General features: G+C 40.4%; 1 protein-coding gene across 3 annotated transcripts; it reads right to left on the reverse strand.

Annotated features, from left to right (window-relative positions):
• Positions 1-353: 353 nt before the first annotated feature.
• nr2f2 (nuclear receptor subfamily 2, group F, member 2) lies at positions 354-8,575 on the reverse strand. Of its 3 annotated transcripts, none has more exons than XM_041037619.1 (3): positions 8,439-8,575; positions 3,436-3,963; positions 354-1,265 (listed from the first exon to the last, which is right to left on the reverse strand). In XM_041037619.1, exons 1-3 carry the CDS (start codon positions 8,476-8,478, stop codon positions 991-993), a joined length of 843 nt encoding a protein of 280 aa, XP_040893553.1. In that variant the 5' UTR covers positions 8,479-8,575; the 3' UTR covers positions 354-990. The 3 variants fall into 3 exon arrangements, with proteins under 3 accessions (XP_040893553.1, XP_040893552.1, XP_040893551.1); XM_041037618.1 differs by lacking the exon at positions 8,439-8,575 and adding an exon at positions 4,967-6,164; XM_041037617.1 differs by lacking the exon at positions 8,439-8,575 and adding an exon at positions 4,967-6,164 and having other exon boundaries at positions 3,436-3,981.
• Positions 8,576-13,354: the final 4,779 nt, after the last annotated feature.

Here is a 13,354-nt window from a genome sequence, read left to right on the forward strand (position 1 = left end):
TGTATCCAGTAGGGGAACTGATGCCAAATATTTAGAGCTGAATTTAATGGGGGGAAGCTTCATCGCCAAATAATTTAAATCGGGTAAATTCGTCATGTCTGCGAGCGTCAAACTAACAAATTCTTATTTTTCATAGGATTTATGTGGCTTTTAGTCAAAAAACAGTAGTGGAAAACAAAAGTGGATCCTGTAACTTCATATTAATAAAGAGCAAAAATGTTTCCGCTGGATCATAAAGTTGAACATGAACTCCAAAAACCTCCCTTTCCCCCAGATGGTATTGGTCATCCTAAGAATATAAGTGCGCTTGCAGCATTAAGCCTAGATTATAAGCCTATACTCCTATTGCTGTGGTTTTAATTCTTTTTAGAACTTTTTTTTTTTGTTTTTTTTTTTAAACATTATTTCACCGTTTTCAAAATAAATCATCGTCTTAGAAAATAACACCACCTGTACTACAGAAATCACATAGGCCGGTTTGGAACCAGAAAGGAGGAACAAAGAAAGTACAAAACACAGCTATACATGGACACAGGACAAGTCATTTGAGAAAAGAAAATTCACGTTTTGTATTTTCCCTTTCTCCGGTTTTTTTTTTCCTTTTTACCCAAATTATCATTTTTAAATGCACTTAATACTTAAATTTTCCTTATAAGGATCAACAAAATCCCTTTTCTTTTTTTTCCTCATTTTCTTCTTTCATTAGAAAAATGGATCGACACAGGTTGTTCTGCATGAACACTGGGAGCTTGTATCTGCCATTTTGAAAGTTCAGTGGATGTCTCAATTATTTTTTCTGTCTTTTTTTTTTTTTTTTTTTTTTTGGAGTAGGGGGGAATTCACAGTCATTTACGTCAATGTCTTTCTTCATGAAAGCCAGCCCCGTGTAACAGCCGGTTGGTTTTTTATTCCTTCCACAAAAGCAGCTATAATCATTGTAGTCTCGCAGCCCCCCAACCCCACCTTTTGTTTGTTCGTCTCCTTCTTGGTTTACTGAATTGACATGTAAGGCCAGTTAAAACTGCTCCCCGAAAGCAACATATCCCTGATGAGAGTTTCAATTGGGGTTTTACCTACCAATCGGACGAAAAATAATTGTTCTATGACCGAGGAAGAGACTGTACGGAGGGAAGGCAAGCGGAGTAACAACTTCCCAAACCGTGTTGGCTGGTTGGGATACTGGCTCCGGACATATTCCTCCAGGGCGCACTGGGACTTCTCCTGCAAACTTTCCACATGGGCCACATCTGAGAGGCCACAAGCATCTGAGAGGGGGGGAAAGCAAATAAACATTAATAAAGTGTAACCTAAAGTGTTTCTCTCACTAGGAGTTTTTTTTTTCTCCCACTGTGGTGATAGACTAGGCGAAAACTGATAGCCTGTCATAGTTTTTTTTTTTTTTTTTTTTTTTTTTTTAGGAAATTACTTTAGCAATTTATCTCATTACATGTAAAAGTAGAGTTGGTTTGTCTCCAGGCTTGTTTTCATAAATAACTAGTGCACATATTTATTTTTTTTTTAGCTGTGTGAGAATAATTTAATAATGACTTATAATCATAATAATAACATTGCGCTAGACCAATAATTACCACACCACAGATAAAATTATAGCTCTAGGAGGTGGTGGTAGCTTATATTTACTTCAACAATTATATTGTATTTATTTTATAAATATATATATGTACAAATAATAATATTAATAATTTAAAAAAAAAACTATAACTCCCAAATTTGTCACAAGCAGATGAAAATGGAAGCTTTGATTTCCCACTTTCTTGAATCGGTGCTCCTTATTTTATCGCGATTATGACTCGGTTATTTCTTTCTCGACAAACCCTGCTTTCCTGAGAAAAGTGAACTAAATAATTAAGCATTTTTACAGCCAAAGACTGTCTTTTTACATGGGCCTATCTTTCACAGTCAGAGTCAGAGCGAGGAAGAGAGGAGGGGGAGGGAGAGAGGGAAAGACAGGGAGACCTACTGACCTTTAGTGAGCAGAGATTTAGCTCGGGAAAAAGGGCCCATAGCCTACGGAGTTGCCGTCATACTATACCATCAGAGACGCATAATCACTATCTATGCTGCTGCATGTGGGCGGCAGCTGATTATGTGCCAAAAAAAACCGCTTGTACGCGCATTGGTTAAGTTTGTAAAGTTTATGCATGACAACAACCGAACCACCAAAGTAGCAAAGGCGTGTCATTCAAGCTACAAAACACAGCTCATGTTCAAGCCTCCGGGACCACAGGTATGGAGGTGACAAATTAAGCCATCGTGGCCCTATAAAAGGCTTTATAATAAAATTCAATGACCTGAAATGTGACTTTTTAGAACAGGCTAACAAGCCACCGCGAGAACAATAGTGGGCTGCTAGAGCCAAATGAAACACAGAGGCTGATGGCTTGCAGGTATGATATCATTTCAAAGACATGCATTCGCTCTACGGTGAAACCTTGTAAATCTTTTCCACACGTATTTTCTCTCTCTTTTTTTTAAATACATATATATATTCCCCTTTAATGGTGTAGCTAATGTAACAAAATAGCTGGGAAGTTTGGGTCATGACCTAGTTCTGGAGCAAGTCCAGAGACGCCTTGAATCCTACAAGGCGGAGAGAGAATATTTCTGCAAATAAAAATTAAAGCCGCCCCTCCTGTCACAGCTCAATATCACACCATACTGTTAGATACTGACATATTTGCAATTACAGGGTGTGCATGGGTTCTACAAGCTTTTTCTCGGACATGTCTGTCCCCTAAATGACAAGAGAGCGTTGAAACCTGCGCTTTGCTTTTACTGTGTGCAAATGGGACATTAGGCTTGTCTTTCTTTTTTTTTTTTTCTATTCCCCTCCCCCTCGGAGCCTGACATCATTTATATCTGTCATTCCCTACAAACAAGACGTGGGGTATACACACATTGATAAATGGCGAAAAAAAAAAAAAAAAAATCAAAGTGTAGCAATTCATCTGCAAGCTATTGGCTTCTCCAAAAGTGCGCTAACACATAGATTTTTATGATGCTTAAGGCAATTATCGTGTGTGTGTGTGTTTTTTATTTTTATTTTTTTAAAACTCGAGCTTATTTTCTTAATGTTTCAGTCAGGCTGCACTCTGCTGTGTTTTGTGGTCAGTTTAATTAAAGAACCTCTTGCGTGGTCATGCCACAATTTCCAGTTTAGCCCCGTGTATGTGTCTGATAAATCAGTTGATTAATCAAGTGGTTTTATAATTTAGTAGCCTCAGGCCTATCCATCAGTCCCTGACCATGAAGGCAGCATAGGTGAACATTTAAGCTGGGTGTTCATCTAAGACAAGCAACAACCTCTAGCCAGCGCAGATAGATTTAGGTCAGCGTTGATTTAGCTGATGTCAGTGTGCATGTTAGTGACATTCACACAGGCTGAACTTGGAGTGTGCCAGTCTATTGTCTTACCTGTGGTGAAGAGCACAATTGCCTTTAAGCAGCTATATTCAGCAGAGTCAACGTGCAAAGCTTTGAGCTTTTCCACTTGTTCTTGGAAGATCCTAATGTGGTCCATAAAGGCCACCACTCTGTCCGCAGACATGGGGGAGGCGTGAAGGCCAGCCGCCGCCAGGAGAGGAGCCACATGCAGGGGCATGGAGCACTGCGCGGCGTTGAGCACAAATAACTCACTCCACGTCAACCTCAGCAGAGCCACCTGGTCTGTGATCTGAAGGTCTGGAAAGAAGGGAATATTCCTGGCCCACTCTACGGCACTGAAGAGCATCCTGGCTGCTAGTTCACAAATGTTCTCGATGCCCATTATGTTGTTGGGCTGCATGCACTGACTGCCATACCGGGACGTCGGGTAGGGCTCCGCTCTCAACAGAAGAGAGATATATCCGGATAAGTAAGAATGGCAGTGGAGTGGGTCTCCATTTGTCAAGGCGAACTGACCGTGGTGTGGCTGTGTGGGTGGCACCCGTCCCCTTTGCACGGCTGCAGTAAAAAGAGAAACTGCAGATATTGAAGCCTGAATTCTACAAATTATCACACAGTCACTCTGAGCATGGGAGCTGCTGTCAATTATTCTACATTTTAAACTGATTGCTAATTCTCAAGCTCACACATTAAGAAAAATAAATGACACTCAGCTATGTAACATCAAAACACAAACACACACACACACAAACACACACACACACACACTGTATTATTGCATACGAGTTTAGAAAAAAAGACAGGTTACATTCATAATAACGAGGCAGCAGTGAGACAAATCATGTACTGAAACACTAGAGTTGCGCTTTAAACACGTTTAACGCAAGCCATGCATATGTCTAGCTTTAAAATGATGTTATTCAGCAACAGCAACATGAGCTGGCTGTGAAGGAACACAAAGAGGGCAAGGGAGACCTTGCATGTTTAACCCTTAACCTACTTAGCAATTCATCTCGTTTTACCATACATACAGGCCCATTTTCGACTAATATTCAAAGAAATTCCTGAGTTTATGCGGAGGCTTTGTATGCATAATTCAAGCTGATGTCCAGCTTTAGACACAGTGAACAAGACAGGCAGGATAGATGTGGAGATGTAGCCTGAACACGCTATGTCTTAATTCGACACTCGCCATAATAGCGCAGAAGGCTATATTGTATCATCTGTTCAATACAGATGTATCTGTACGCCCATTGCTTTAACTAAATATAAATTCGATAGCCACGGGCTCCCGTAGGGTTTGATCTTATTCGAGAAATGCAGAGCTATAAGGCGCTGGAGCTGGCTACTATAATGCAACGCTAAAAAGGACGATCCGGCAAGCCCCGTCTCGACCACAGCAGAGAGAGCGGCTCCATTGCGTGCTCCAGCCGCACAGCCTTGGAGGGAACAGTCGGGAGAGAGAGAACAGGCTATGGGGGCGACATTACATGGTTTCATGTCTGGAAGCCTACAAACGCACAAACACATACATGAATAAGAAAACAAAAAGTCCCAATACCTTCCCGTCTCATGCCGACTTTAAGGCATTTTTTGAGGCGGCAGTACTGACACTGATTGCGGTGGTGTTGGTCGATTGGACAATTCCTGTTGGCACGGCATGTGTAAGTGAGGTTCCGTCGTACGCTCCGTTTGAAGAAGCTTTTGCACCCCTCGCAAGTAAACTGGCCATAGTGTTTGCCACTAGATTTATCCCCACACACCACACATTCAATGTGCTGTGGCTGTTTCTCCGACTGCTGCGTCGTCTGGTTCGTCGGCGTGGACTGTGTGTTGTTCGGGGGTCCTTGGACCGGAGTCTGAGGGGTCGGAGGGGCGACCTGAGAGGCTGTCAGATTCAACTGGCCTGGTTGAGGGGTGGGAAGAGATAGTCCTCCTTGGGTTTGCGAGGAAAGGGTGCCTTGGGTGTCAGCCACATCGTCCTGGGAGCCTCTCCACACTACCATTGCCATATCTATCAGTCAACGTAAAGAAACTTTTTGTCTGCCGTTTTGGTGTCGCGGTGAATAATGTCTCAAGGAAACGCGATAAACTGTAATTAACAGCCAGACACACAAAATGTCAAATCTAGCCTACGTTGAATCCACTCTGAACCTCCCGAAAACTGTCGATTTATTGCTGTTGGAGACGTTGCGAAGCACGTTTTCAAAACTGATGCGATGGCGAGCTGAGTCGCTGCCTTGCGCTTAAAGGCCAAGTCCAGGGGCGCTTACAGTCAGCCATCCAGTACACCCATCAATGGGAAAGGTAGGCTAAATATTAAAATCATCAACCGAGGTAGCATGGACTGTTCAGTGAATGATGGAGCAGGTTGGTAAGACCGTGCCTGCAGCAGCATAAAACAATTGGTGAGCACACTGTAGCAGCTACTATCAAGTTCCAGCACAAGTCTTGAAGAAAATCACCAACTGGGTAAAAAAAATTGCGTCTTCTTCCTTTTCTTCTTGTGAGGTAGCGCCAGCAAGCGCGCAGCTGAAGAAGCCAATGCTTTTGCGAGCCTGGAATATGAAGACAACTCTTCCCAAAAAAGCGAAAGCACTAAAACAAAAACAAAAAAAAAACAAAGATCACAACCTACAAACCTCCTCCGTGCACTGAAAAATAATAGGAAAAAGGAGTAGAGATTCAAAGTGATCAAATATGTTAAAAAGGCGGAGGTTAGGAAGTGATTTGCGATTGGTAGGAGCCCGGCTGGCAGAATGCTTTCTCTCTGATCAGCTCACTGAGCTCTCTATATAGTGAACTTTGACACGACTGCTGCAACTTAGCACACGTTACCATGGAGATCGCCTGCCATATAAGGAAGGAGAGTGTGTTTGACTGGTCAGAGCTCAGGGACCTCCCCCTGAACCCCATTGGCTAGTCGGCACTTGTGCTACTTGGTACCTTGCCAGAGCCAGCATGGAGGTCGAGAGGGCCGCTTGGTCCTAAAAAGAGACGACTTTTCGGCGAGAGGAATCATTTCTAGTCACTCAAATCGCCCAGACTATAGGCTATACTCACATGCACGCCCGGTAAAGCCTTAGCAATTTCATGAAGACAGAAAAACAAAAAAAAAAACAAAAAAAACAAAACAAAACTTAATGCAGTTCTTTGCCTCATATCGTGTTACAGTATATCCAGCAGCTCCATAAAAAAGCTGAAATACGCAATGAGATTTGGTCCCTGAGACACGGTTGCACTTTCTGGACATGATCTGCGCTCATTACAATAAAACTGTCCATCCACTGTGCCTTAAACTTGATCCTTTAGGTATGTGGACATATAGACAGACAAAAAAAAAAAAAAACGCACATAAACAGGGGGTGAAATAAGGCACTCTGGCTGGATGACACTCTAAATTAAGACCGTAAACATTATTTATGATTGTACTAAATAAAACAGCACGTTAAGACTTCAGTTTGTCTATGAGTATGTGCACCAAAGCCAGGCACTGAATAAGGTCACCCACCAGGTGAACAAGACAATGAAAATCATTCGAATTTCTGCATTTTTGCTCTACATCTGTCCGACATTCTTTATTCTTTCTATACTTGTGTAGGCTAATGTATCTATTAGTGCTACTAACCACACCAGGTTCCATTCATCACAATCCACACCTCTTATAAAAATGTTATGATAGGCTCCTGACATTATCTTGGCGCCCGCTGCAGCCTCGCTAATCCCCCAGACCACAAATATCCCAAACTCACAGGGTCAGGAAAGGCCAAATCTGGGTCTCCAAAGTCACAGCCTTGGCTGCATGTTGTCAAAAAGTGAAACGACTATGGCTTTAAATAGGGACTACACTTAAAAATGTCACTTGAGGTCAAAGGCCCTGCCCTTCACATTAAGGTTAGGATGACAGGTAGGACAACTTTCTGATAAACAACACTGTAAAAGCTGTTAACAATAATGCCTGTCAGATGTTGCCCTATAATAAATATAATCTACAGTTTTGTACTAATGACAAACACAGAGATGGATACCGTGCATGTAAAAGGGGGTCAGTGGTTGCCCAGAGATGCTGCCTACATGGTTAATATATATGTATATGTATATTTTTAAGGCTTGTATTTAATCAGCGTTAACTTTCACCATGCCCAGAGGCTATCAGACTTGAACTGCAGGTAAAACTTCACAGATTCATACAGATGAAACCTATAGCCTGAGCTGTGTGTCAATCTATAGAGAGGAGCAGCAGTAGTAGCAGTAGCAGCAGCAGCAGCAGCTTGCATTGTCCCAGGATGTATTACAGTATATGGGTGCCCCCTAGCGTATGATTTTTTTTTGCTTCAAATAAGATTCAATTTAGAGGAGCCATCCGACACGGAAACTGCTTCAGTCTCGCCTCTCGCATCGACCAAACTAACGAGCACCATTTTAAACTGATGACTGTTTGTTTAAATTCTGTTTTACATGACTTGGACGGCAAAGCTTTGAGAGTTGCCAAAGTTGGATTTACTTTTTGCCACTTCAGGCAGTCCCAGCGGTGGTATTTAGACCAATTATGTCTTTATTCTAAAACAAATTAGCCGATTATATTTTGTCTGCATGACTATTTTGTCGGTTTTATTTACAGATCCCGTGGACATGGAGAGTCTGTAAATAAATAATAATAATAGAAAAAGCTCCGCAAGGTTATCGACTTGTCGAGGACGCTGTTTTGCTTCAAATGGTAAGAATACATTTTTTTGCACACTTTATTATGATAAATTAGCAAAGTAGCCATGCTTTATTCCTGTGATCTAAATTAAATACTGTCTAAATGAGCGAAACAGGCTGCAGATAGAGCGTATAGTAAAATACAAATACGATATTTGCACAGTGCGCATGGAATACGGGCGAGTCTGTCAGATATTTTCGCTTATCATCCAAGTGTTAATTTATATGATGATCACAATAAGCCCAGCTAGTTTGCAAATACTCATTCATAAAGTTATTTGATAGTGAGAGTGAGGCAGGAGGCTGTATTCTTATAGTAACAGACCTACCAAATGCATATGTTGCTGATTCGTCCGTAGCGGGATGCATCTTCTCTCTTATTCAGAATATATTTAGTCTTCTCTTTTTCGACACAGAGCTCAGATTGAAACTGGCAAAGCTTCCTCTCCAACAGACGGGATCAAACACAAAAAAAAGCACGCTGTTTATTTGGAAAATTGCAATGTCTGATCATGCAAAAACTTTGGAGAGCCGAAACCAACAACTGATTCACGTCATGTGTTGTTGAGCGAGGAATTGGAAATATAAGTTGACGTGTCGTCCGAGCAGAATATCATTTGACTGCCTCTGGAAACGATAAGTAGGCTTTACAGCAAGCAGAGATCCTGTGCGCCTTTTCTCTCCTACAGTAATATGGCCAAAACGCGCTCGCACGCCGCTGCTTTGTGTGGGCTACTGAGGAGAGAGGGAGGGGGTGAAGTCAGAACAGACACCTGTCTTTAAGTATGGCGAGCATGCATTATGAGATTCTGCTTACTGGAAATTAAATGGAGATTGGAAGTAAAGATGCAATAAGAGCTGTGATTAGAGGTGTAATTAAAACTGCTAAATGTAAATTTACTGTAAAGGAAATATTTAGTATACTTATTAATTTATTATTCTTATTATTCTTATTCTTATTATTTATTGTTAATTATTATAATGTTAAATTACTGTATATATATTATACCAAATAAAGATAAATAATAAATAAACAAGACTCAATATATTTTTTTTACAGCTACACATTCAGTAATTATACATTAAGCAAAAAATTAGAAGGCCAGTTTATTAAATTATTATAGCCTTAATTAACCTCCCATGAATCGATACTGAGTTGAAAAATAGAGCACCTTTTCCACGCATAAACCAAAACACCAAAACAATTGATTTGCTATTAAACCCCCCTAAAAGTCTTGTGCTGCGTTGTTGTGGTTTTCTTTTTTTTATTTATTTCCCGGGTTTAAAAGTTTCCTCAGTGTGATTAGTAGTTTATTCTCTCTTCAAGCCGAAGGATAAAAGCACTATATGCTCAGCAAGCCCCTGCATGCCCACAACAATAGCACTGCCCAACGGGACCAGTATCGATTAAGACGAGACAGAGGATGTCGCCTGCACTAAATATTTACTGATCACACACAAATAGCTGGATCTTTAACGATTTCCCATGCTCCGGCTGCGAGAAAGGACTAAATCACTTTATTATTGTTAGAAAAACAAAGCACACGCTCTGGAACACAGGACTGGAGATGTGCTGATTGGGATAAGTGCAGTTAAATTAATCGATAGTAGATAATAGTTGAGATTTACGGGCGTGCAAAGAAGAAGCTTTCACTCATGTATCAGGTTAAAGTGACACATGGACTGCGATTGGTGATTCATTTTATATGTCCAAAGGCGCGGAGTGGTCAAAACGACGTTAAGTCAACAGATGATGGACTAAAACTTCACACCGATCAGAGTGAATTCGGTTAAAAATATCTTGTATCCACAGCCTGCGTCTGACTTTTTAAAAGCGCTTTGAGATATGTAATGTAAAAAAAAAAAAAAAGGGATTGTCCAGCTGACGGCAAGAAACTCCTCTCACACTTATGTAAAAAGTCAAAAGTGAAATAAAAGTTGACTTTAATCTTATCTCTGCCTTCACCAAGTCCTTCATGCAGATATCAGGATACTGACCCGGAGGTCTCCAAGTTCCCGGCCCGATTAACCCTTCCAGACCCGCGCAGGAGCAAAGGTTAACCAGGCTAATCAACTTCAAGAGTCTGATTGAATTAGATGACTGTGGAATCAGGACAGAAACTTAATTGTCCCACTTAAAAAAAAAAGAAAAAAAGAAAAACACCATGAAGAGAAACGTGGGTCATTTTTGACAACTGACTTAATTTAAAACATAAAATATCCCAAATTAAGGAATTAATTGTAGATAGCAAAGGAGATTGTTTACTTTTTTCCCATTAAAGAGGCAACAGGTTTCATCTGTTTCTAGTATAAAAATCAGACTTTTCCAACATACTTTCAATATGCAGAACTCTCTTTAAACACCCACAGATTGTGTTATTTTCCTGCTTGATAAAGATCACTTGATTGATGGCGGTTGTGCCCCACATGTCATGGCATTTTTATCTGCTGCATTGCATAATATCAATCAGTACCCTTTAACTCTCTAGTAAAGGTTTTATCTCTTGTCTCTTTATAGCAGTGCTTCATGGTGATGTGATGTTTCTTACATGTAAAGATGAAAAAACAGAAAAACAAAAACTCAGACCAATGAGTCAAATGTCTTGCTTGTACATTATGCTTCATTTAGGTAAAGAATATTTGCTGACAAAACATAAATGGAGTCTCCAGAAGTTACTTTAGACTCATGCAGCAAGACGATCACAAGGAGAAATATAACCAAGACATGACATAAGAAAAATATTCATATGTAGGGATATTTTAAAGTTTTAATTTTAATTGTGTAGACGATTTTAGGATTGTGAACGCATAAAAGAATGATGCTGATATACATATATTTTAAAATATCAACATGCACATATTCTTATAGCATATAGTTTCTTTTGATTGGACTTTCTTTCTCTGTGGTTTAGTAGATTATTCTTAAGCATTGCTTTCTCAGACTTTAATGACAAAAGTATGATGACTTTTAAATTATGTTTCAGTCTTTTTGGCTTCTTAAAAATATGTAATTATGGGAAAGAAAAAATGCATTCCATTATCACAATTACCACTCTCTTATGGTCAGTGTGGTGTGTGTCTATGAGTGATTTGATTATATGCATACACATGTTGGTTATATACAGGCACATACGTACAGCGCGAGAAAAAGGTGTATAACATTCACCTTTTTTTTTTTTTTTTTGGTTAAATTTGAAAGCATGCTTTCTGTGTGAGCAGACATACATGTTTTGGTTGAGGCCGTTTTATAAAGACTTCATTCAGAGGTGTAGATCACTTTCTCTCTGTCTGCGTGCCCCAAGGGCCGCTATCTGAAATGGCAATAGATCTCAGATAGTTCACTGTTCAATTTGCCAATGATAGATTATAGTGCCAATTTAAACAGATAGGGATCAATTTGTCTCAATGATCACTCTTTAGGCTGACTGCCAGCATGCTCTTAATGTATTTGTAAATGCTGGTTGTTTGAATGGCGGCTGTTATGTTTAAAGTGATCAAAACTGTAGTATGGAGGGAAATGAGCGGTGTAAATGATAAATGGTGTGTTGCTTTGGCTGCTTAAGGCTGCATAGATGGAGCGTACGTGGTGATTACTTCAGGCAGCGGCATTGTAGCAGCAGTGACCAGAAGGTCAATGGTTTAACTCTAAGGACTCACTGGGAAAGTCTGGGTAGGAGAATTGTGTGATAAGTGCTCTCTAACCCTCAGGAACTGCTGCTGAAGTGCCCTTCGGCAAAGCAACTTAGGCCCCATCTGTCCCAGTGGAGCCGCACAGCGACCAGCAGTACAAGACTGCGGTTGTACCGGGCACTTGTGAGATGTGTCTCTTTGAATGTGACCTGCCCTCCCTTTTCTTTTTAAAGAGGGAGAGTGGGCAGTCCACTTGCCTCACACTTTTTTTTTTCAGGTACTCAGACAGTGAAAAAGTTTGGGAGAAGACACAAGAAAGAAAGCTGTGGCAGCATTCAGTCCTGATCCAGACATGGTTCACATGTGGCCCCAGAGGCAGCAGACGGTGTATTGAATTACTGTAACTCAAGGTGTACTGTGGTAGCAGTGTGGGATACGTAAAAACTACACAAACGGATGTAGAAGAGGCATACTGCAGCTTCAGCTTACTATTTCAGCTGTTTAATATTAAATGATTTTATAGTTTATTTTCTTAAATTCCAGATACAATAGGTTATAATGGGAAACATGCTTCCTATAGTGATTATAAATGTCTTTATTATCATTAGATTTCCCAATTATATCAAACTCTACCGTCATGTGAAAACCTTGTATCTCCAGGTATTGTGATTTTCACGTGGTACTTTGCGTTAAAGAATTATATGCTTTGTAGGATATGGAGAAAACACTTCAAACCCTGCTGGATAAACTACTACATGCATGAGTGTACAGCTAAAACCATAGCTGCTTTCTTACTTCCTCAAGATTCAGGACATTTCGGAGATACAGGGTTTTGACGTGACAGCGAGTTATGTATAATCAAAGGATGACCAATGACGTAAGTGTTTACTGAAGTAGCCAATTAAGCAGTGCTGTGTCTAATTGCAATTTGCAGTGTTACACCTGCCACATCCATGACTAATAAAGTTTAAAGATATCATATGAGCTGTGTTTTTGGCTGCTTTTCTTGATACAGTACCTAATGTTATGCACTTACATTTTAAGAACTGAACTATTGTTTCAGCTGCCGGAGACATGCTGTTAGAATCTACAACGGTCGGGTGGAAACAGCGAGAGTGCGGCTCACTATTCAGTAACCAAAATACCCTTACAAATTAGCCTCTATTTGAGTCTTTGGCTTTCCTGATTCTCTAGGACATCTACATCAAAAATATACTGCCAGTCAATGTTGTCTCAGGTGCTTTAGCAGAACCACAAGTACTTAGGTGTTATGATAGTCGACGTTTTTCAGTCACACAAATCCAAATGTGATCAATGGTCCTTGTGAACTGATGGAGGGAATAAAAAAGGAAATGGAATGTAAATGGGATTTGGAAAGACCTTCACAACAGCGATGCCTCCGAATGAAAAAGAGAAGATTTCCTTGGTGTGAAGATGACCTCAAGGGGAAGAGCCATTAAAAAGCAAATCACTTATTCGCAGGATCTTGGTTTCTGTATCGTCACATAAGGACACGCAGGAGCTGCTTTTAGAGCTCACAACATGAGAATCAATACTCCCTGGATGATGTCACCAGAGTCGAACCATAGACTTGCTACACCGACAATAAATTGAG

The sequence above is a fragment of the Toxotes jaculatrix genome, chromosome 5, assembly GCF_017976425.1.
Source record: "Toxotes jaculatrix isolate fToxJac2 chromosome 5, fToxJac2.pri, whole genome shotgun sequence".
Taxonomy (NCBI): Eukaryota; Metazoa; Chordata; class Actinopteri; family Toxotidae; genus Toxotes; species Toxotes jaculatrix.